Genomic DNA, 25,519 nt, shown 5'->3' with positions numbered 1-25,519 from the left:
TAATATTAATTCCTTATTTCATTTTCGACCAGACCAATTAAGCAACAAATTAGTCCAGCTAGAATATATTCCTTGATTAATTTGCCATCATGTCTGGTCTTGTTCTGCATGCAGGGTGAGGCCGATTGGGAAAAGCTTTCTTGCAAACGAGTTTGCATATTAAATTGCGCATCAATACTAACTTGTAACGTATTCGTTTAATGAAATAGTATTAATTAAAGACGGAAATAATTTTCGTGAGATAAAATACCTTATTCTTCTCTAAAAAGTTTTCTTTTCAATAAAAAAAAAATATGTCAATATTGTTACGCGGTTTGATACATTAAATCGTTTATACCTAACAAGGCTCGGTCGATTAATATTGGAAGTTGAAACTTCATGAAAACCATCCAAGGCGACATTAATATATTGTATGACTTGTATGATATATTTATATTATTTCTAAAGTTAAACTATCTAATATCATCGTTCAATTAAAATATAAAGCATCATTTGTCTAAACTAAAGAAATAAAAATAGTCTTTAGACCTGAAATTAAACGGGAGGTGGTGTGGATTTATAAAAATATAATATACCCGTTTTCAGAAGGTGGGGGCCCCCGTATCTTGAGTCCTTAGCTCTAAAAGGCGGGGAGAGAGGGGATCAGGAAACTCAAACGCACTTGAAAATCTTCATAAATTAGCTGAGTTTCTGACTTTCCACTTACTCTGATCGAATTCTTTGAATTTATGCTTTAGAAACCAAATACAATAAATGGGTGTTGCTAACGAGGAGGCGATCAAACAATTCCAGTCGTTAATGGAACAGGGTGAGCTTCAAAAACCCAACTTCGCTTTTGCTCGAGTTCTTCTTTGATCTTTGTACCGCTGACATTTTTTTCCTTCCTGTATGTCTAATCATTGCAGTAGACGAACCACTGAAAAACACATTCAAGGTTAGTTTCTTTGATCATAATTTGCTTTAAAAGTGCTTGCTACCTGATAACATAAACCCTCTTCTCAACTTATCCTAATTGGTGGACAAGGTAAATAATACTTGCAGTTTAAAGAAAAAACTTTTGGTGGACGAAGTTTCATTGCAACTTTGAGAAGAATGACTCATCTTGAGGCTACCCACTAAGGCAAATGGGGGGATGGGAATCTGTCTAGCATAGTAATTCGCTTTTTAAGCGCTTTAGAGGAAGAAAGCAAGTTTGTTATATAGTTCAAGTTTCTAATATTTTGTTTTTTTTGTCTAAAAAATATAAAAAAAAAAATCTCTTGTGCTCTTTTCGTGCCCCATCTATTAATTTGGTCTTCCTGTTTTGTGATGCTTTATTGAATTGAGGCGGACAGTTTTTGTTTTGCAATTCTTTTATGGATGATCTGTGCATGTTTTAACTCGGAGCATGTACTGTGATATTTAGAACCTGCACCGGGGTTATCCAATCGAAACATTAGCACGATTTCTCAAAGCCAGGGACCGGAGTGTTGCCAAAGCGCATAAAATGGTTAGATCTATTTATTTCACTAACTTTACTATTGAGTTATTCTTTCTCAAAATTTTATGTTCTCGATCCTTCAACTTTCATTTATCTTTGATATTTCTGCTTTTACTAACCACCCAATCTGCATGTTCCAGTTAATCGATTGCTTACAGTGGAGAATTCAAAATGAGATTGACCACATACTGGCGGTGAGTTGCATCACTATGTGATTATTAGCTTAACATATAATACTGTGGTTAAAGTCACTCCTGAATTTCTCTTTCACGCTAATCCATTATTCTTTTTGGCAAACAAGCAACTGATAAACGAAAAATGGGTAATTAGCAGGCATATTCTGAGCCAAACACCCCCCCCCCCCAAAAAAAAAAAAAAAAAGCATCTAATTGTTCGCTATCTGGATTCATATAATAAAACAAATCTATTGTGAGTTGTGTAAACTTTGATATCATTTTGTGGATGGAAGTTCTGTCGCCTAGTAGACAATTTTCTGCCCTAGCACATAAATACATGGTGAAATATCAATCATACCCAGGCAAATACATGGGTAAGGTTGTTTAACCTGTGTGAGACTTTTGGCCCATGTAGTAACCAAATGCATTAAATTTTAGGAAAAGCCAAGAAATTTGGCATAAGGAATTGTAATAATATTATGCATCAAAGATATTACTTGCAAGGGCATCTATAAGTGGTATAGTAGTACTAATTCACATATATATCTTTATCCTTGAAATTCATATTTAATATCTAATTTGTAATAGGATTTGTGCCTGGAGGAAAGCGCCTCAGTCTTGTGCCAAAAGAATATATTCATGATAAATCATGAGTCATATTGTTGCCAATATCTAGGGCAAGCTTGTATAGACTTTTATCGACACTTCTGGTCCATATAGTAATTTAATGGCTGATTTTTGACCCAGGATAAAAGGGTGAAAACAAAAGTTTCTTTATGAGTTGTAATGATGCTTATGCATCTAACATTTGCATGGCAAGAAAATATATATTTATCTGTATAGTAAACTTGGTCTAAAAGGAAAAATAAAATGTTTGATTGCATTTTCTGGTGTTCCTCTCTTACACTTTATTTGGTCATCAAGAATTTTTTACATCATAAAAGTTTCTTTTGCTTCTCTCTACAGAAACCCATCATCCCCATTGATTTGTATAGAGCAGTGAGAGATTCTCAGCTTGTAGGATTGTCTGGTTATTCAAAGGAGGTATACCTGTAGTTTACATGTATACATAAAATTAGCATGGCCTTCATTCTTTAACATTGTCATCCTGTCCAAGCCAACTTTACTTGGGCAGGACTGGCCTCTCAAAATTATGTTGCTGTGATTTTACCAAAACTTCCCGTATTTGTTTTTTTTTTTTTTTTTTTGGGGGGGGGGGGGAGGAGTGGGTGTTTGTGGTGTTTTTTTTGTTCATTCATTGGGGGAAGGATTATTTACCCTGCAATATTCCTACTTATGTTTTCTTCAAATTTTCCCTGCTAAATTTTGCAGGGCCTTCCAGTCATTGCTATTGGTGTTGGGCTCAGTACATTTGACAAAGCATCTGTAAGTATATTATGCTATCTTGAATCTCCTTAACTTTCACAATTATAAAGTTGCATTGGATTAATGGGCTGGGATTTGATGAATAATGGAATACATGTATCTTATTTGCATTTAGGATTTACTGTATGCTAATTCGAGGAATTGGTATACAATGGAATACAGGTTTTAAGGGCATAAGTGTAATGACCCAAGGAGGGCTATGCCTATTCATCAATTGAATTCTTATTTACTGATAAAAAAAAGCGTAATGACCCAAGTCCAAACCACATCTAGGCATATACTCCAAAATCACTACTCAAAGTTACAATTTGTTCATCTTTGAATCATTATAAACCACAAGAACTTCTCCCTCTTAGGAAATGTGTCATCCCAATCATAGCCCTCTACTAAATCCAAAGGATCAAGATTGTAGTATTTGACTGGCAATAATACTTTGGATCCCATTCATAACCCTCTCATGCTTGACTGGTTACAAGGGGCCCCCAATTTTAACCTTGACTGGTAAATTGGCACTGGCTTAAGGTAGCATTTAAACACAGCTGTGCATCATGTAATATTTGGGTTTCCTCTATGTCATATTTACTTCGATATTTTTCTAAAATAAATTTCAGGTGCATTACTACGTGCAGTCACACATCCAGATGAACGAGTACAGAGATTGCGTAATACTGGTGCATATTTGAGCTTTTTTAATCATATTTATAGTGTTGGAAGTACTTTTCCTATTTCCTGATTTTTACTTTGTTGTAGCCGTCTGCAACAAAGAAGCATGGAAGACACATTGATACCTGTCTGAAAGTTTTAGACATGACCGGTTTAAAGCTTTCAGCATTGAACCAAATTAAGGTATCCATTTGTTTCTTTATACATCTTAAGTAGGCAACGGTGTTCAATTTCAATATCAATTAGTAATTATTTTTTCTTTCCTCATCCTAAGGACCATATGCATATTTGACACTTTCTGCACTTTCGGTTCAATCTTAATGCAGCTTTTGTCTGCTATATCTACAATAGATGACTTGAACTATCCAGAGAAGACAGAAACATACTACATTGTAAATGTCCCTTATGTATTCTCGGCATGTTGGAAGGTTTGTGTCTATATTCATGCTTAAAAAGGTCTAGTTTGCGACAAAATTCTGAGGGCCTGAACTATTGGCAGGTTGTGAAGCCTCTTTTGCAAGAAAGGACAAGGAGGAAAATCCAGGTGCTGCAAGGTTGTGGGAGAGATGAGTTACTGAAGGTAAGTGGGTTTTCCGGTTTGCTTATCACTCTCTTAAACTTCCATCGCTGTTCATAACATGTGAATCCATTTGTATTTGGGGGGGCTTTTTCTTTTAGAACTGAGTGTCACTATTTAAATTCTTATTCAGTTGTTTCTTGGGTAAGTTGCTTCAGTCTGTGGAATCTGTCCCGCTTAATCACATATGCAAAATGTGATATGCATCTTAATACATTCATTAAACACTTGTTGACACGTGACACTTGCCTTAACACTGCTATTGCTTAATTTTTTTTCTGAAGGGTATGTCTAAGTTATGCTTGCAATATAATATAATTTCTATGCTGCATCCAGTCGTTGAATCTGTTGTATGAAAATTTCTTGGTCAAGGTGGGTAGATTTAGCTCCTCTAATCAATCTGGAAAGTGAAATTGGAACTTTTCTCAGTCCTTGCATGCGAATTATTCACTGTTGTGTTTGGTAGCGATAACGTTTATGAGCTATGAAATTGAATGCAACTGGATATTGTTCCATTTATTTGACTACGGCATGTTGACTTGTATCCAGATAATGGATTATGGATCCCTCCCGCATTTTTGTAGAAAGGAGGGCTCTGGATCGTCCAGGCATTATGGAAATGGGAATGCCAACGATTGTTTCTCCTTAGACCATGCATTCCATCAACAGCTCTACAATTATATCAAACAGCAAGCTTTGCTCATGGAGCCCAATCCACTTACCAAACAGAGTTCAGTTCATGTAGATGTTCCAGAGCCAAGCCTGGACGATGCCAAGATCGCTAAGACCATAGAAACCGAGTTCCACAAGTTTGAAAATCAGAATGGCCTTAAAGTCACCAGTGATTGAAAGTTTGGAATAGTTATACTCGCTAGCCACATGACACAGTAACCTGATACACACTCTTATCGATGAGACTACAATTATCAGACATGAGAATGTTTACTTGAATGAGCTCGATCCAGGCTTTTTTAGGACATAGCTAGCACCCATGGTATAGTTTGACATTACCACCTTAGCGTGGAAGATCATAAATTCAGATAATTAATGCAGGAAGCGTGCTAACAGATGTAAGCTTTCACAAAGTATGTTAATCGCTCAAGTAATCCAGCTCAGCGTTGTTTGCCTTTTCAGCCTCCTCACGCTGGACAGCTGAAACAAGCAAGTGCCGGTGACCCTTTTCCAGATGTATATCAGTAGCTTTGGTATTGGTTCGTTTGTCACGTAGAAGAAAGCACTCAGACCTGCTCTATATGATATTTGTTTAATATTACAAACTGAATATCTCTTGAAAGAAAGTGAAATATCAAAATTTCGAAGATCAGACTAATACACATACTTGCACAAGTTCAAATTTCTGCTTTAGACGTCAAGCAGGCATAAAGAAACAAGGAGACCAGAGAGCGTTTGATTGCCTGGAGGCAACGCTGAGATTCTAAACACAACTCTGATAATTCTCCCACTCTTTACCCTTCTAAATCCAATTATCTTTCTGCAAAGGCCTAACAACATCAAGAGACGTTTGTATATTTTTACGATTGGACACAACATAGGGAAGAGTACACCAAATCCTTGTATCATTAAAACAAAACAACAATTGGATTTGGAGTTTTATCTCAACTGTTTGTAGCAACTATAGGCAATGGCAACTGAAGCCGCAGCACAAACAACAGCAAGAGCTGCAAAGGTATCTTCACGCTCCCAGCTCTCAAACCACGTCGGCATGGCACACACTTTGCGTGTACCAGCACCATTACCACTTTTGATGCCAGAATTTAGTTTCTCATCGTTCTCGTTTTGGGCTGTCACCTTTGCTGCACCCACATTGGCATCTAGATTATCATCTAGGTTTCCTGGTAATGCAGGGTTCTGACAGCAGTAGGAGTCTCCATTTTCTGGGCAACATGACATTACCTCAACTTGAGATCTACGGGCAACAGTGAGCGTCTCATTCTTAAATGTATGTGTCAGTTCTTCAATGTTTTGCACAACATTTATCTCTCCATTTAACTGCAGCCTTAGTTCTTGGGATTTCTTTTGTTCTTCTTCTGATAAACCCATCTGACCCCTGACCTCAGCATCAAATATTTCATTAAAGCCAAGACAACAATACCAATTAAATCGTACTGACACCATACAAAAGCCAGGAGTCTGGATAAACCTATGTATATCTGCTCTAGATTCTACATGGGTAAAGCACCAGTTCAAAATTACCACTTCCTTTTATAATCAACACGAAAAATGTATCTCCAAGCATTCTGATTACAAGAACCAAGGAAGCATGCTATAAGGTCCTATCCTATCCTACAGCTATAAGCAGTATCAAAAGCGGATCAGCTTGCTGTGGTCTGCTTCTAGATTAATGGGGGAAAGAAAACGATGCAATAAATGCAAACTGCCTCAAAAGCAATCCTACAGTTTACCCAAAGCAGAGAGAACGAAAAGATTACCTCCACAACCAATCTACAATTTCTCCTTTCACAATATGCTGCTCAAGCAATACAGGTACATCCTCCGGAGAAACATACCCATACCTACAGATTTTATTTTTTAAAAAACCCATATGGTTCCATTATCAATAAAATGTTTTAATGGAGGACAAAAAACTGTACCTGCTAAGTAACAAATCAAGAAAAAACTGAAAACATTAAATAGTTAAAGCAAATCAATTAACAATCTCCTTACCAGTGCCCAGTGACTTCTCCATTGAGATTTGATCCAAATATGATAACATTTCCTGCATACTCATGCCCCCCAATGTGTGAGCATGGGCTAACAGATACTTTACTTTGAAGACCATGCAATTCTATTCCTTCTTTGAATCTACTGACAAGGGCAGGTCCACAAACTCCACAACGCCGATCCCGGGACCCATGAGAACATACGAAAACATATGAACCCTTTAATGTTTCGGGAGTTCCAGGAAGCCATTCACCATCCCTAACAAGCACTTCCTCGACAAATGTGTCAACATCAAAATGTGTCAATCTCCTGCATTTTTCACTAAATGACATCACTATTGTTTCTTTTTATCAGTGCTAAATTCAGTATTAAATTTGAGGGGATAGTTGAAAAAATTCTAAATATATGCGAGCAGGTAATTGACCTGTATCTGATCATGTCTGGAAAGATTAGTACATCTCCATTTGATGTCTCAGTACCATCATGTCCCTCACATATTGTCAGGCGAGTCTTAAGAGAAAACAAAGAGACAAGGAGAGAAGGTTAATGGGAGCTGATATTATACATGAAAAGAGATTGGGGAGTCGAGGAAAACAGCAAGCAGCATGCATGACACACTATTTTAGGCAGCAAAGCATAAAGCAAATGATGAATACAGTCAAGATAAAGGATAATAAACATAATTATTCACCATAATTATTCAAAAGACCATTGACCATATAGTCAAATTCAATTTGCCGGCACATTTAACATCATTTCCTGGATCAAGGTACTAAATTGGCAACTAGCAGATGATATATCAAAAAAAAAAAAAACCAGTATTCATCCCTCCAAAAATGAATACTGTGACAAGCAGCCCTGAACTACTCTCCTACATAATTCTTTGAAACAGCACCAGTAGGCCAAGATAGGACAGTTACTACGAAAACATCATGTAACTACTTCACATGAAGTAAAATCTCAAATTCAGTGTCTTTTTTTAATAATGAAAGAGGGTGCGACCAGTACACAGGAAGTATATAAAAGATCCACCTAATTAGAGAGAGGAAGAAGTGCTCGAAATTCATGAAAAGGTCTGTTGATATGTAGGATTAAGACTTTGATATGTTAAGCTTTAGAATGATCAAAAGAGGTGTTGTCCAATTACACGGCGAAAGATTCAACTATATGCTTCATTCAGAACCAAACTATATTTTGTAAAACAGCATCAATCATCACCTAGTTTTGAAGCTTAAAATCTATTGTAACCCACTTACCATCTTCTAAATCCCACAGAACCCCAACCCTCAACTCCAAAAACATAGAAAATCTGTTGATAAGAAAAACCAAAACTAAAAGAAAAGGGAAAGAAAGGAAAAGAACCACAAGACACTTCAAAATTCTGAAAACGAAACAAATCCACATCATATTCAAACTAATGAATCAAAACACAAACCTCCAAAAGCTACCACAACAAAACCAACTCAAAAAACCACAGAACCCATATCATTAGTGTCGAAATTCGAAATCTAGCAATTCGAAAACTGAGACCAACAACCTTCATATAACCCTAAAACAAAATTAATCCTCAAAACATACAAACCCATTTCAATCCACTAAGCTCGGAACGAGCCCAGAAACCAATAGGCTCCAAATCACGCCTCAAGCAAAAGCAAAACTTTTAAATCCATTATATAAAAAAACCAACCTTCAATAAAACCGAAACTAAAACCCAAAAAATCATACTGAAAGACAGACATACAGACCTCTTTTTTCATATCAGCCTTCCTAGCCATCACAGCGGCGGAGAGCAGCCTGGGCACGCGATCGAACTCGGAGGCCTCGATTCTTGCGGGCCAAACCTGGGGGTTCTTGTAGCAGAGGAAGACGTGGCGCTGGTAGAACTCAACGGTTCCGGCGAGTTGAATCGTCCGGAAGTCGGGGCGAGAGAAGCCAACCTCGGCGTCGTTGGTGGAATCCGATAGCAAGCCCTCGTTCTGGAAGCTTCCGGAGGCGCTGCCGATGCGGGAAGTGGGGTCAGTGAGGAAGCTGTCGAATGGGTCGGACACTGCGATTGGGGACGACGAAGACGACGGGTTATTGAATGTCAGAGCCTCATCTCTGTCTCTGTTGCTCGCCATGCCACTCGGGGGGAGAGAGGGAGAGAGAGAGTGGATGTGTCAGTGTGTGCGCGTTTTGAGAATTAAAAGGGACACACAACCGAGACTTGAGAGGGAGAGAGATGGAGAGTATGTGTTGTGTGTTCTGAGAGAGAGAGAGAGAGAGAGAGAGAGGTTCCAGTGGCATGGGAACGAGGAAGAGGAGCGTGCGAGTGACCAAAGTTTGGACAAGAGGCCACGTGTCATGCAGGGGGAATTTCTCGACTTTTTTTCCTTTGTTTTCTCTATTGCTTTTTCTTTTTCAGTAGAGCTTTCTGGGTCAGTTTTTTACTCAAACCTAGTCGACTCGTATAAAGTAGTCTTCTACCTTACTGTCGGATACATAACCTGTACATACACTGTACCGATCATTGAATATATAAGCTTTTTTTTTTTTTATTTATTATTATTATTATAACGAATATAGAAGCTTTTAGGCCACAATGGTCGGTGAAAATGACTACAATGCATTTAACTTTAGAGGACTTCAACAAGCTAATTAAAGGCTACAACGATTGATTACTACTTCAACTTAGGTTAGTCAAAGAGTCTTCAGGCAGTGGTAACTTACGCAATGTACACAAGTTGACAACATTTTCCTTTTGGCTGCGTAATCTCTTGTGCTCACGAAGACCTCCTTTTAGCGATAGGAGTGGTGCTCCTCGATATGATCTGGATGATGTACCAACATTTGAAACCGTGTGGTTCTGGCTTCACCTTGGGAAGTGATGTCTTAGCCACAAGAATGGGCAAAACATAAAAGTCACTCACCAAAGGAAATTATGTAATCGACAAAGGAAATTGTACAACCATCAGCTTCACGATGCAGAAATCATCGTGCAGGCTGTGCTAAAGGAGGCTTTTGTCCAAACTGGTTATGGAGTCTTGCTTAAACACTGGAGTTCAGACCAAGAGCCACAGCCGCTGTTTTCAGAGGGAGCATGTGAATGGCCATCTCTCATTTGCATTGTGATTGTTGTTGTGCTGCGCACATCTTCGACTGCTGCGTGATTGGTTGCATCATCCAGATAGCTACTAAAAAATGCTGATTGTACCAGAAGTAGAAACTCCACATTTCTAACGGAAAGTTTCTAGTGAATAATCTAATAGCTTGTCTCATATACAGAATCACACTTCTTAGAAGTCGCTACTAAGCTCATCTTTTGAGAGTTCACTCTTTCCTCTCAAAATATACTAGACCATGACAATTTGATCCCCTTGATCTCAAATATACACACAATCAAACAAGTTCCTCTCTCAATCATTTCTATTCGTACAAAAGGTCTAGTAAAAAGCACAAATCACACAGGTTTCTCGCCAGGCAAGTATGAGGGAGATGCACCCTCAATCTGGTTCTTTCTCCTGCTAAAGATGCTGCTGATATTAGGCAGAAGTACTTTCGTTGAAAACGTTTTCCCCTTCTCCAATTTCTGAGTACGGATAATATTTGCTGGTGGGTTCTGCTTTTGAAGCCTATAGTGGATAGGGGATGATTCTGACGACTTCTCTGTTTCTGCCAAAATCCGAGATGCAGCTTCAGCAGCCTTCTTTTGTTCTCGTTCACGCCACCTCCGGAGCTCTCCCTCCACTGCTTTCTTAGCTGCTTCAGCCATCTCTGCCCTCTTAAAAGCTGCCTCAGTTGCAGCCTTCATATCCTCGATCTCTTTCTGAGTTGCCTCTAACCTCTTGAGGGCCTCATTTTCACTAGCCTTCACAGCTTCGACCTGAGCCATGGCAGCAGCAACTTTCATATCTGATAATGTGTCTGACTCCTCAACTTTACGACTCAAAGACTCGAATTCTTCCCTTGATATTGTGATATTGGCACCAGACTCAGAGGTTGAGGCACGTGCAGCATTTGTTCTCTCAGACAAGTCTTTAATCTGATCAAGGGCCCTTGCCTCTGCTGCTTTTGCTTCTTCGGCTTCTTCCAGAGCAACTCTCAGCTCATTTTCTGCTTCTTCTAATGCAATTTTGGTAGCTTCGGTTTCTTTCTTCAAATTCTCTGCTTTAGTCTTCATCTCTTCTGCTTCTTGCCTTGCACTTTCAGTTTCTAGGGAAAGCTGGTTAAGTGTGGAGACCAGCTCCTCAGAAGTCCCTCTCGCTTTAAATTCGTCCACCATGCATGCCTCAAGCTCAGACTTAACTTTCCGGAGCTTGACATGCAAATTCCCAGCAACGGACTCTGTTTCTGCCTCCTTTGCCTTCAACTCAGTATGTTCCTTCTTCACTTTATCCAGTTCTACCTTGAGAGATTCCACCAAGCTTCGCAGGGAGGTTTCCTCTTCTGCAACCTTCTGTAGTGACTCCTTAGCATCAACTAGCTCTGAAGTGACAGTTTTTACGGACTCTAAATCTGAAGCCTTTGCATTTTCCATTTGCTTTTGTAGACCCCCAATTTCATTCGCTGTGTCAGCCAACTGGACTTCAAGATTTCTGGTAATTTCAGGATCCAACTCTTTCTTCAAAGAAAGCAATTTCTTTGCTGATTCTTCCAGGTTAGCATTATATGACTGTCTCTGAACATCCTTTTCAGCAAATATCTTTGCTTGCTCTTGCTGAGCTTCTGAGGTGGCAAGCTTCACTTGCTCAATCGATTCCTGCACAATTGAAATTTCTTTGGAGAGCTCATCAGCCTTCTCCATGTTTGCTTTGGCTGCATCTTTGGCTTCTGCTGATTGCTTGAAGGAAGCAACTTTTGCTTCTAAGGAAGCATCACGGTCCTGATGGATTCTCCTTAACTCTTGCTTCGCAGCATCAAGTTCAGTAATGACTGTCATGTACTGCTCTCTTGTGCTTTCTAAGTCTTGTTTCCAAGCACCGCTAGTTCCAATAGGGTTGTCAGAGTTTGCTTCTTCTAGCTGCTTTGCCTGGTTCTTTGCGGCTTCTGTTGCTTTGATGGCTGATTCCTTGGATTCACTAAGTGAATTCAGCTTCTGACTCAAACCCTCAACTGTTGTTTTAGCCTTTTCAAGCTCTACAAGGGCTTGCACTTTTGTAGTTTCAGCATTCTCTAGTTGTTCCTTCAACTTCTTTAGCTCTTTCTGAGCCAGGTGAAGCTGTGTCTCCTTGGCCGGTATTCTCTACAGTTGAATACCGGAAATTGTCATATTTGGAACTCAAAAAGATCAACTGAATAAGGGTCTAAATGATTAAGTAAACCTCAACAGCATCAAATGGGACCAAAATGTCTAGTAATTGACCATGTTTAAAGATATCATAAGTTTTCACCCTAGTCCCTTCAGAAATATATGCTCCTTCCAAATTCAGTATCGACTAGACTCTCACGTCAACCCATCACTATAGAACCTAAAATAAAGAAGAAATCACCAAGTATCTACAACTAGTGATACGCATGGAAATGTCATTTGTTTTCTCATACTTCACTAAAAAGGCGATTTCCAAAAGAACCACAGATTGAAGTATATGCATTACAGACACAAGAACACATCAACAATTTCAAGTAACACTTACAGACTCATGGATGCTTCTCATCTTTCATTTTCAACTCATGGATGCTTCTCATCTTTCATTTTCACTTAGCTAATATGATTGTTGATCAGACAGCCCCAACTGCACCGTGCACAATCTAGGTCGTGATCCTTTACACCGAGAAACCACAGCCCCCCTTTCTCTCTCTCTCTCTCTGATCTTTATAGCTTCACAGGCTACAATGGATTTGTGATTGTTTGATTTTATTGTGTTTTTGTTATTGGGGAAGGGGGGGCTACATGTACCAAGGGAAGGGTGACGATTTGGGTCAGTACCCTTGATCTTGAAATGCCAAAGCGGCTGTAGCCATATCAAATATCTCAGAGAAGTTAACTGGCCAGTTTTTGTGAGATCTTTCGATCTCCGTCAACTATTCTGCTTACCAAACTTCTCATATTATTTTAATTATCAAAAAAGTTGTTGCTCAATCGGCTCTTTTTTTAAAAAAGAATTACAACCTCTGCAAGAAAGTGCATAAAGTTTTCTTCCCAAAAAATAAACAAAAGACGTAAAACACGCCTTCAATCTAGTACAAAGTACTCTTTCTATCAAAATGAGGAACCCTGTCCAACTGAAAAGTGGGTAGGGGAGAAGATAAACCTTTAAAGTCATGGGCAACATCCACATAGATAAAAAGTCAATGCATACGTTAGCCACTTGGTACACATTTAAAACTCACCTCAAATAACCCTTGACTGTGTAGTCACTAACTAAAGAATGCTAACACAATCAAGGAGAAGAGTGGCTTTTAATAGCACATCTACAACCGACACTAAGCCAAGACAATCTAAAGAGAAAGGAAAAAAACTATATTCTATATTTTTTTGTAAACAAAACGCACAATCACATGCAATATCGTCAACTTCCCTAATATTCGTGGATGACAAGTAAATATTATTTAATTCATTCAAATAAAATCCGTACTGACCCCATAGATATACTTTTATAACACTAGGAGAATAGAACCAGAACAAATACCTCTGCAGAATGAGGTTTTGCCTTTCTAATGGCAGGTTTTTCCCCCGAGAAAGTGCCTTCACCGAATAGGGTAACAGCATCTTTAACAGATTGAAATGGTGCACTGGTGTCTATCTCTCCCACCTCTGCTTTAGGATTAGGAGAGCTGGTAGCATGTTGACGGTCTTTTGCAACCATACTGCTTTCTATACTTCTGTGAATCCCACCTGCTGAAAACAATTGGAAATTGTTAAGTTGAACTCATTTAAAGAATGCAGAAGAAAGAATGATCACAAAAGTTGATAGCACATCAAACATGTCTCAACAAGCAGAAGGTGAATTTCAACCCAAAAATCATTACCATCTGTATTCATAAATAATTTTACTGCCACATTTAAGGGTTAAAAGGGGAAAGAAAGAAAAAAAGGGAGGGAAGACAAATATCCTCACATGTGAAGATCATACAACTCTTGATAAAGCAGGATCTAACAATTCACCAAGCAACTTTATTTCAAATAAACCACTCTCCAACTTGAATTGGCTGTGCTCATCTTCCTTGAGTATATCCAAATGCAAAAAGAAAAAAAAGAAAAAACCTATTCACCTTTATCTCCAACCCATTTCCCATCACAAGGACATGCATTTACAAATTAATAGCCACTAGTTGAGATGAACTAGCGCTGACAACAAGAATCTGGGCCTATGATTTTAGAAAAAAGATTGGAGGCCCAATGTGAATAAATTTGAAGATATGTAGCTTGGATGAACCAAGCCAACACAGGTGCAGAAAAGTACCCACAATTTCCCCACCAGGACTTGCCCCCCAATCAAGAGTAGCCAGCTGGGGACAAATCAATCCTCATTCAAATATGGGTTTTCAGGAATGAATGATCCCCTTCAAATAGGTTACGTGCAGCGACTCAACATATGATTAATCAGGCATCCCTTTACGGAATCAATTAATAAGGCGAGCATTCCAGACCCATCAAGCAAAACCCTTCACGAAAACTCCCAATCTAACTTGAGATAAACTAAACACTTCACAACAAGCTATCATTTCAACGTTAAATATTTACGAGGCGTCAAAAGACAGAACTAAATCAAAACTGTCTGATGACTCTGATCTCATCCAGAAACATCATATACCCTTCACGAAAACTCCCAATCTAACTTGAGATAAACTAAACACTTCACGACAAGCTATCATTTCAACGTTAAATATTTACGAGGCGTCAAAAGACAGAACTAAATCAAAACTGTCTGATGACTCTGATCTCATCCAGAAACATCATATCAAGAAGTCCCAAACTCAATAACACACTACCAAACAATGGACCAAGACAGAACACCTTTCTCCCAAAACCTGAAACGATGTGGACTCAACTTTGAAGCCAGTTATAGATAACTGAGAAAATAAGACTAACTTTACCAATATCATTCTGTTAAAAAAAACCCATTTTTGGTCTAGGTACTCATTGATGCCATCTTCACAACTATAAAGCTAACAAACGCACCTATCAATTTCTGGAACTCTTGGCATGAGTTTCTTAACAAATAAAGCATGAAGAATTTTTTTTTTTTTTATAAGTAAAAACATTATATATATATATATATATATCAATAGGAGTAACCAAGTACACTAGACGTATACAAGGAAACACCTAACCCATACTAGAGAACTCCTAAAGACCCAAAAAACCGGTGAAAAACTACCCAAAATACACCAAGCCCAAATTGGAATAAAAGCACACCTCCCCATCCCCAACCCCAACCCCAACCCCTTGTTTCCCGTAAGACTAATACTCCACCCGAAACTCCCTCTACAAGAACGTCTTCATGATGCCCTCCCTTTAGTCTTTCCTCGACTTGAGCTACTACCCTTAGCGTCATAGTTGATTGCACAAGAAAGACGTTTTAACTTCCTGTTTTTCTTAAAACTTGATTTGGTTTCAAGCGAGTGGCTCGCCTCAATCGCGGTGAAATAGTGCTTTAAATTAGTCTTCACATCCTCCATGTGAGAGCTCCACGATATGCTGAATCTCGTTAATCTGATGCAAAACCCAATCTGATGGTAAACCCGCTATATTTTTTATCGGGGGGAGAGAAACCAAGAGAACAACATTATCCCCAGACACAGTACCCAACTGTACTCCCGACTCTAGACATTCCTCCTCACAAGGCACCAATGACAAACCCATAATTTCCTCCCCACCATATCCTACATTCAAATCCCGAACCTCCTCAACAGCTATAGGGTTGTTGTCCATTGTTGTTGTCACCATTAAAGGTCCCTCCCCTTCATCGACGAGGACATTGCTTGTATGTGCTCCACCCCCTGACGATCATTTCTATGCCACTTTGTCAGACCCTACTACTCCCTCAAGAAGCATAGAATAGGTAGGGAAATCACTACCTTCTGTTACCCCATTTTCATCTTCTAAAAGAGCCTCGTCAGTTTCTTCCAAAATATTCAAGACCCTGGAAGGACCTCCATCTTCATCTGGAAGTGGACCCTGGAAAAAAGTGCCAAACCCATTAGCAACTGGTGATTGAGGGCAGTCAGATGACAAGCTACCGATGTCCTGAGTGACATCGGCGTGAACAGTGATGCCGACATCCAACAACCCTATCTATGACAGCGTCGAAACACCCTTTGACGGCTCACTTAAGGCCTTCAAACCCATAGGATCTACCCCCCACCCCCCCTTATCCGTTTTCGACCCACCACCCAAACCCACGACTAGGTCCAGCCCCTTATCCACTTCTCCCAATGTCACCAGACAACCTTTGTCTCTTACAAGTGTCTTACCCTTTCCTTTCGCCACAAAACTATTCTCGACTAGACTACCTGCCAGTGACGTCAACACCGAAGCATACAAGGCACCTTTGACCAAGGAAGGCCTTTCCACTGTCTTTCCATCAACAAACTCCCCTATGTTTGCATGCTTCAAAATAGCGGCTTTGGACCCAGTAACACTTCAAATGGACTGCAGAAAACCTTTCCATCCAATGTCATTTGCACCTTCCAGAATCACCAACAAAACATTTCCTCCTTCAATTCCAGAATTCTGAGAGTTGCAAAAAGTTGCCCATTGCGTTAATATGATGTTGAATGATAAGAACTCCATTACCCATCCTTAGCTCCCTAAAGAATCCTTCATGACAGTTGAGTTCTAAACTCTATCCTCTTAGCCACCCACAAAGCTGCCGTCCCACCTAGACACATGACTTTGCCATCCTTTTACTACGTTCACAGATGCGAAAGCTATTTCCACCCTCTTTCGTAAAAACGAAATTTTTTATTCCACCTTCAACCACCTCTCACCTTCCATCTTAGACGAATCCACGTCGTGCGTCGTCATCTTTTGATCCCAAGTCATGTGATCATCTCCCACGATAATCTCGTTTCATCATCTCAAGGATTATATGAATAAAAAGCGGAATCAGAAACCAGATCTGCACCGACGAAAGTGCAGCTCAAAATCCCGGTCGTCGAAGGGGGACCAACGTCAGAGGGCCCTCAAAGGAGTTGCTAGAGCCCGTCGGTCAAGTCTGTGGTGGTGGTTCTAGCGGATGGACAGGTTCAACGATCAATGTCGCCTCCGAGAAAGAGAGAGAGAGAATCTTGCAAAAATCCAGGTCGTTGGAGGCTTGGAGCTAGGACCTACGCCAGACGGCCCTTAGCGAAGTCACCGGGGCCCGTCGGCCTTGTCTGTGCCGGTGGTGAGGTGTCACTCGCCGGTGTAGGGTGGGTGAAGGGTGGCGGCAGGTCTTCTCTCTCCATAGGGTTTTTTGCATGAAGAATATACAAAGGGAAAAGAAATCCACAGAGAAAAAAAAATTTCACAAACTGGCATGCAAAAGACTAGACAATACGTGCATCTCCCGACAAAGTACCAACCATGTTGCATTCAACTCACTCTATGTACCATGATAAAATCAACTCTTGTAAGACCTCTAATTTCAAACCACTGGTATAAACTCAAGGTGTACAAATGGTGTCCCCTAGACCAACAATCTTCATCAAAATTACCAAATAAAGTATGGCATCACAACTTTTTTTATTGGTAAGTATGACATCACAACTACCTTTAACAAACTTTACAAACTCCTAAATTTCTATTTGCTCACCAAATGCTTCATCAGTATGAGGTTCAGCCCAACTTTTTATAGTGCAGAACAGAAATGGCGGCAACAAGAATCCAATACAAGTACAAGGAAGTTGATGGACCTTGCATCTAGCATCCTAAATCGACCATCAAACAGTAGCATGCAATTTGTTACCTTTGTGTATCAGCATAAAATAGATAAAAAAAACCTTAAATATTAATTCTAAACATCCAAATCAGAAAGCTTCTAGCACTACAGAAAAGCACATCAACTACAAAGAAAGAAGTGATACAAGATATTTGGATGCCAACAAAGAAAATTTTAAAAAATCCACTAAACTAAACTTTTTATCAGCCATCTGAGAACATATACCACAAGAATAGTAAGGAAAAAGGCAAATATAAATATATTGTACCCTTGTATCAGAAGTCGATAACTTGAAAGGAAAGAAGACTGGTGGGCATCATTTTAGCTACAAGATAAAGTGTCAATCATTGGGAAACTATTTCACCATCCCTTTTCCAAGACCCCTTCAAAAGAAGTCCGGGAATCTCATGCGAAACTATCACACTCCATATAAAAGTTGCAGCCCATATAGTTATCTGACTCCTAACCCAGAGTAAAATAACTCTAAAATTTATACAACGCATTTCAGTTGCTCATTTCTTTTAACACAAGTTTCCAAGGGAACGACGTTTTATGACAAATATACCATATTAATCACTAGCTCTTCAATAATCCTTTTTTTTTTTCACAAGTAATCCGATATTTTATTAAAAAAGGCAAAAGGCTCTTTCAGTAATATTCAACTTCCCAATTTTAATTATTTAGACTGTAGGAAACAAAAAAGAAAAATGCGAAAATTGAAAATTAACTGAAAAGCAGCCAAAAAGTAGACAGAACAAAAAGAACAAGAACTGAAAATGATTGATAGCCAAACAAAAATGAGCCGAGAGAGAGAGAGAGAGAGAGAGAGAGCTTAAAAGGCGAATAAAAATTAAAAGAACAAAGAACAAGTTTCTTACCCAGAAACCCTAATCAAACCTACAAAACATCCAAGGGTCAAGATAGAAAATAGCCACTCTTCATAGCCACCGCACCACCGAACGATGTTCCAATCAGAGACAGTCTTCCTTCGATCATCTTCTCCGATCTTCCTACTTCACACAAAGGTATAAGTATAATATTGAATTTCAACACCCAGACAACAAAGCCCACCAAGAAAATTCGTCGACTGTGCAAGAACCTTTGGGAGAATTGGTCGAAAATTATCCCTGACAAGAGAGTGCGGAATATGAGATTAAAAGATACAGATAATCAATCTATAGGTTTTGAATTTGAAATGGTTTCCGAGAGAACGGAAACGTTGAGAGAGAGAGAGAGAGAGGGAGAGAGCTGTTGGAGACAAATTTTATATCAGCTTGTCAGTGTGAGAGAAGGGGGGAAGTTGCCTGAGAATATGGTGCGACGTTGATTCCTGTATTCTTGCAGTGCGTGCTTCGAATGTTGTACATATTTCACATGTTTGTCATCGAGTCTAGATTGAAGAGGCTAGTTGTCTCCTTTGTACAACAATAATAAGCGATGAAGTTCAACTGTGTATACGAATCAAATGTAGTGGGAATCTGGACCGAGTCTTTTTTTTTTTTTTTTTTTTTATTGAAGAGTGGGGGGCCAATGGGAGGGTCGACACGTCAGCACGTGGCACCGTCCAATACAACTCTGACCGTGGACGATGACCAAAAGGAAAGAAAGAAAGAAAGAAGGGTAGTGATAGGCTTACTACCTATCTACTACCCATCTACTACTTGTAGTGTTTTTATTTTTTTATCATTTTATTTTAAGTATTTTTTTAACATCCTTAATCATTAAGAAAAAATTAAAAAAATATATAAATTTACTAATTATCACTTCCTTAACTATTAAGTAAAATAAAAAATTATAAAAAAAATTAAATATAAAAAAAGTAATAAATGAGTAGTAAAAGAGTAGTAACCCTATCATTTTCCAAGAAAGAATAGGTTGCAGTGGGCGTTTTCGCTTTGGTTTTTTTAATTAAATTGCCGATTGGGATGGAAAAAGGAATAGCGACTATACTATATATTTTAAATTATTTTTTTAATATTATATATAATATTTTTTATATATAATAATATAAATTAATTTAAAAATAAACTGAAATTATAAAACTTTAAACTGAAATTAATAAATCACATTAATTGAAAAAAAATCTTAAATATCAAAAGATTTGAATTTATATACTAAAATTGTAAATAAGATCACTAAAATATTATTTACCAAATAAAAAAAAGAAAAACACTCAAATATTATTACCAAATTTGTATGACCTAATAAATTCTCAATATATTCTTTTTGATAAATACATAATACATTAATAAATTAATGATACTAATATACATTATATAATAATATATTAATATAAATTATAATTTACATTTTATGACCTAATACTAATAATTTAATACTATATAACTATAAATAATATACTTTAAATCTATATATAAATTAGTATATATACTTTAAAATCGAAAAACCGGATCAAACTGGATCGAAACTGGTAAAAATCAGATGTATCGGTTTAGAGGATAACCGGTGCGTAATCAGTTTTTGAAAATAAAAAACCAGTATATAGCAGTTTAGTCTTAAATTTTGTTCAAAACCAGATCGGTTACACCCCAAGATAAATTTAATGATTTGAGAATTTGATATTTAGATATTAGATTGAATTTAAAATTAGACTAAACTGAATTAATCTCATTCAATCTAAATTCTAAACGGGCAGAGTAACACGCAATGAGGCGAACATCACTTTCTATCTTCCTAGTGGTAACGTTTTACGTGGGTCTTGGATCAACCTTTGATGCGTCTGTACCTTTGTTACACCCGGATCTTCAATATTTATTTCATGTTTTTATTAAGAGATATAGGCCTCATCATGTACATACTTATTTTATATTTTTATGTCTTTCATTTAAACCTTCATATTCAAATAAAACCTCACGGTTAAGTCAAACATATTTTTAAACGAACATAAACTTGAAAATTTTGAAAAAGATGTAATTGACTTCCACGGTTTGGTGGTTTGATGTACGCTGTATTTATAACGAGAAAGGATAGCCTTACTTAGGGTGGTAAAGCTATCATTGCTCATTTATAATCGGGGCTGCTACAGCCACGAAGGATTCTTCAAGGACAAGGCAAAAATCTTTTTTTTTTTTACTTTATTTTACACTTATTTTAAATTATTTAAATATTTTTTTAAATAAAAATCATAAACTCATTAAAAATACTTTAGTACTAATTGTTAAGTTAAAAAAAAAAATAGTAAGAATTGTCAGAAATCACTCTCAGTGAAAGTGACATTTTCCTTTATAATAAGTATTTTGTCAAACAGTATGAGCTCAAGATAATTGCTGGATTTTACATATCGATTCTGATTATGAGGTTTCGTGAATACACCAAGTCTATACTAATTCAAAGTTTACTCACGCACTTGCTCGAGGAAGTTTTCGTTTGACTTGCTTTGTTGTTTTTGGATTGCTCTTATGTTTCTCTTAACTTCTTGTAGGTTTTGAATTGTTCTTGACCTACTCTTGAACTCGTGTTGTGGTGCAATATGGACTCGAAGTTTTCCCAATAATTTCTTACATTGATATAAGATAAATTATAATTACAGTCGTGTGAGTGTACAAGTTCTACGTAATTATTTTTAAAAAAATAAATAAATACGAAACTCATATTGAAAAAAAATTAATTTTTTTAATAATAGATCTCACTCTTTTTTAAAATAATTGCACATCTCTTATGCACTGCACGACTATATATAACTTTATTCTTGAAAAAAAAATATAAGGTTCTTACATTTCGTGGGATGTAATTATTTTCAATAATCGGGCTTCGTGGCTAACCGGCCAATATCTCTCTATATATATAAAGAGCCTATGAAACGGAATTTTCTTATTTTAATAGAAATTTCTTATTTTAACGGAATATGCTAGTTTTCATTAACTTTCCATCGGTTTGTAATAATTACAGAACACAGGGATACAATTATATTTTCATTTACATTCTATTTATGGCTACTTTTATGATTTCTGTTGGTTTCTATTCCACTATTAATATATTTAAATATGCTAATAAAGCATATTTATTATAATAATAATCATAGATTCAATTTCTAATTTGAAAATACGTTATAATAGGAAAACAGATTTATGTAGATTTGTCTTTTCATATTCATTATAATAGGAAATCATTATAATAATTTACAAATAGCCTATCTTTCAATAACTTTTAAGATATATATTAGCAATAAAATAATAAGATATATGTATTTTATTTTTATTTTAATAGAATATATTAGTGCTTTGAACTGAGCATACGTGCCTCAGGCACGTAACATCTTACTAGTATGTATATATATATATATATATATATATGGTAATGATATATTTATACCTTCTTCATTAGTATCTCTTTACTATTCAATTATTTTTTTCCTTTTGTTATTTCAATATGGATTAAAAATCTCAGAACATGACATTCTTGTATAATCTAAAAGAAAATAAATTCAACTAACGTAATCGTGTAAATTAATTAAAAATAAATTCAATTTTTATATAAAACTGAATTTATTTTTAATTAATTTACACGATTACATTAGTCGATTGAATTTATATTTTTCTAAATTATACAAAAAGGTCATTTCCTGAGATTTTAATACAGATTCGAGGAGAAAGGAAAAAAAATAACTGGGTAGTAAAATAATAATAAAGAAAGTATGAGTAATTATACATGTACAACAATTTTTACAACTTTTTATGCAATTATGTTTTAAAATGAGGATATTTATATAAAATGATATTATTTTTATAAGTTGCTTTACAACAAAATCCCTTATTTAAAATATAGTTATACAAAAGATTGTAAAAAATGTTATGTCTATCATTTTCCAAGGGTATCGTTACCCATATATATATATCGATGAGTGTACCCCTAGTGCATTTCCAGTTTTTCAAAATATTTTTAAACATATTTAAATATTTAAAAAAACATATTCACTAGTAGACACTCTCTTAACCATTAAAAAAATAAAAACATATGAGCGGTCAAATTAAAGAGACAATTCAGGAAACTACTTAAATGCTAATATGCCCCATGAGTTTGTCTCCTCATTTTGATAGTTTATATATTTAATTTTTTTTACTTAATGGTTAAGAAAGTGATTTTTGTATTAATGTATTTTTTTTATTTTTTAAAAATATTTAAAGATGTTAAGAAAATATGAAAAAAAAAATTAAAATGTGAAATTTGTACTAGTGGGCATATCCAATGGTTAAAGTTGGGCGGTACACTAGCACTCATCTTTCATATATATATAGAGAGAGAGAGAGAGAGAGAGAGTGCTAGGGCCACCGAGAGGTGTCCCGACACTTCCCATCGAGAGGTGCATTTTGCACTTTTTAATTTTGAATGTTTTTATCAAGTATTTTTTAAATCACTTTAATCATTTAAAAAAAATCACAAATTCATTAAAAAAATACTTTTTTAACTATTAAGTAAAAAAAGTCAAAATCGATAGAATTTATATAGAGAATTCATCGATGGCTTTAACATTTATATATATATATATATATATACATTCATTAGAAGCTCAAGAAAACTATGATCGACAAAAACTTGAGATTTCTAAATGAAAAAGTTTGGAGTCGGATGGTTTTAAAATGAGTTTTTGTATCAGCCAATGATAGTAAGCCACGTAGGCACTCTAGGAACTTATCACCAATGTTGCAAGAGCATCCAAGAAACCTGTTGTTTTGGTTCTTCTTTCTGGAGGTCCAGTTGATATATCTTCAGCCAAGCACGACAAAAAAATCAAAGCATCCTGTGGGCTGGTTATCCAGGCGAGTCTAGAGGAACTACTCTTGCAGAAATTATCTTTGGTGACCATAACCCAGGTGGACAATTTACACTTGGCTCATAGATAAATTTTGCAACTAAAAGATTGAGAGAGAGAGAGAGAGAGAGAGAGAACATGAATTGTTTATTTCGTTTAAGCACAATTTTCATAGTACTATACTTCATTTTTGCATGCAGGAGGAAGATTGCCAGCGACGTGGTATCATGAAGAATTCATAACAATAATAACAGACATGAGGATGAGGTCGGAACCATCATCAAGCTATCCTAGGCGTACATATCGTTTATACAAAGGTGAAAAGGTATTTGAGTTCGGCTATGGCCTCAGCTACTCAAACTATGCTTACAACTTCTCATCTGTTAGACAAAGCAAGTTTCATTTCTAGTTGAATCAACCATTAGAGGCTACATAGACACTAGAAGCCAAGTTGGTTTTAGAGCTGGAGGAGAAACTCTGTGAGAGGAAGAAGTTCTCGGTAACCATTGGCATAAAAAATAATGGGGGATCGAGTGGATGAGGCTCTAATATTTTTTTTCATGGAGTGCCTACATGACACATTACTATTGGCGGTGTAAAAATCTCATTTAAATCTGTCTGTCTCAAGCTTTTGTTTTTTTTAAATTCAAAATTAATTTTTAACAAACTTTGAAAAGACTTCAAAATAAAAAACCTAAAGAGATGGACGTCTCTGAGTCATGAGACTCTTATGAGTGATGCCTTTTTGGTTTAGAAAACGTCAATCCATGCAAATGCAACTCTATGAAGAGCCGATTCATTAGACATTCACAGACATCCAAGCATATGAAAAGCCGATTCGGAAGAAGCATCTCTCTTTGGAAGAATCATCACGATTTTTGGTCGGGCCTTCATGACATAATTGCCACGTCCGATTGCATTAAACTCACAAAAGCACGACCCCGGCGGCTTACAAAAGCTGCTAGCTAGCTACAAATTAAATTTGAGGTTCATTTTATTTATTGAATAATTCTCTTCCTAAAATTATAATAAATCTTCTAGTAAATAGAGCGTGAATGAGATGCATGCTACGTACTGATCTATTGATCAATGACAGAATTTATAATTACATTCAAATATTATTATTATTATATATCTTTATAATGCTTTCTTATAAATATTTTAACCTCTATTTTCATTTAATTAATTTATATAGTTCATGATGGCCTCAATTATATTGATATATATCTTCTATATATAAAAGGAAAATACTTTAGTTATACAGAAATTACACAAAAATAAAATCACAAACTGACGTGGCTTGATGTGGTATGTCAGATTGTAAAGTTACTTTTTATTATAAAGTAAATCTAACAGATTTCATGACGCCATATCAATTTATGGATTTACTTTATATAATCTCTTTGTGTCTGTAACTTTTCTGCAGCTTTTCTCTATATAAAAGCGTGAATCGAAAAAGTAATAGTGATTTTGGTCCAATTTTTGTCTGACCATTTTATCCCTCTCGATTTGTTTGTTTTGTCCCTGATTTATCTAAATGTTTAGATAAATAAGCGGTGTGTTGGATTTGTCCGACAATTTGTTCTCTCTCTATCTCTCTCTCTCTTTCACTCCATATTTAAAACTGGGTAGTAATAGAGTTACTACTTATCTACTACTCAAACAAGTTTTTTTATTTTTTTATTATTTTCTTTTAAATATTTTTTTAACATCCTTAATCATTAAAAAAATTAAAAAAATATATAACTTTACTAATACTCACTTTCTTAATTATTAAATAAACTAAAAAATTAAAAAAAATCAAATATAAATTAGATAATAGATGGGTAGTAGTAAAATAATAACCCTATCATTATTTTTTAAAACTTCTGTTCGCTCTCTCTGCAGAAAAAAATTCAAGCCATTGTTCTTTCTAAAATTCTCCTCTGCTCTATCTTTTCT

The 25,519-nt window shown here is 36.4% G+C and overlaps 3 protein-coding genes and 1 non-coding gene across 7 annotated transcripts; 2 read left to right on the top strand and 2 right to left on the bottom strand.

Annotated features, from left to right (window-relative positions):
- Positions 1-610: 610 nt before the first annotated feature.
- LOC108985490 (phosphatidylinositol/phosphatidylcholine transfer protein SFH1-like) lies at positions 611-5,606 on the top strand. Of its 2 annotated transcripts, XM_018957800.2 has the most exons (11): positions 611-808; positions 906-934; positions 1,406-1,489; positions 1,621-1,674; positions 2,623-2,700; positions 2,989-3,042; positions 3,654-3,713; positions 3,793-3,888; positions 4,032-4,133; positions 4,205-4,285; positions 4,832-5,606. In XM_018957800.2, exons 1-11 carry the CDS (start codon positions 754-756, stop codon positions 5,129-5,131), a joined length of 993 nt encoding a protein of 330 aa, XP_018813345.1. In that variant the 5' UTR covers positions 611-753; the 3' UTR covers positions 5,132-5,606. The 2 variants fall into 2 exon arrangements, with proteins under 2 accessions (XP_018813345.1, XP_018813354.1); XM_018957809.2 differs by lacking the exon at positions 2,623-2,700.
- LOC108985479 lies at positions 5,508-9,245 on the bottom strand. Its single transcript, XM_018957789.2, has 5 exons — positions 8,710-9,245; positions 7,389-7,474; positions 6,968-7,273; positions 6,733-6,816; positions 5,508-6,350 (listed from the first exon to the last, which is right to left on the bottom strand). Exons 1-5 carry the CDS (start codon positions 9,082-9,084, stop codon positions 5,894-5,896), a joined length of 1,308 nt encoding a protein of 435 aa, XP_018813334.1. The 5' UTR covers positions 9,085-9,245; the 3' UTR covers positions 5,508-5,893.
- A 931-nt stretch (positions 9,246-10,176) lies between these two features.
- On the bottom strand, positions 10,177-19,057 carry LOC108985462 (WEB family protein At5g55860-like). Of its 3 annotated transcripts, XM_018957782.2 has the most exons (4): positions 18,908-19,024; positions 18,687-18,818; positions 13,573-13,781; positions 10,177-12,185 (listed from the first exon to the last, which is right to left on the bottom strand). In XM_018957782.2, exons 3-4 carry the CDS (start codon positions 13,747-13,749, stop codon positions 10,404-10,406), a joined length of 1,959 nt encoding a protein of 652 aa, XP_018813327.1. In that variant the 5' UTR covers positions 13,750-13,781; positions 18,687-18,818; positions 18,908-19,024; the 3' UTR covers positions 10,177-10,403. The 3 variants fall into 3 exon arrangements, with proteins under 3 accessions (XP_018813327.1, XP_018813321.1, XP_018813313.1); XM_018957776.2 differs by having other exon boundaries at positions 13,573-13,778; positions 18,687-19,057; XM_018957768.2 differs by having other exon boundaries at positions 18,687-19,047.
- Positions 12,892-12,993, top strand: LOC118347842. Its single transcript, XR_004800987.1, has one exon. It is a non-coding gene; the product is annotated as a small nucleolar RNA snoR109 (small nucleolar RNA).
- Positions 19,058-25,519: the final 6,462 nt, after the last annotated feature.

This window comes from Juglans regia, chromosome 2, assembly GCF_001411555.2.
Source record: "Juglans regia cultivar Chandler chromosome 2, Walnut 2.0, whole genome shotgun sequence".
NCBI classification, from domain to species: Eukaryota; Viridiplantae; Streptophyta; class Magnoliopsida; order Fagales; family Juglandaceae; genus Juglans; species Juglans regia.
The sequence above is the reverse complement of the archived record's forward strand: the minus strand, read 5'-3'. Positions and strand labels throughout refer to the sequence as shown.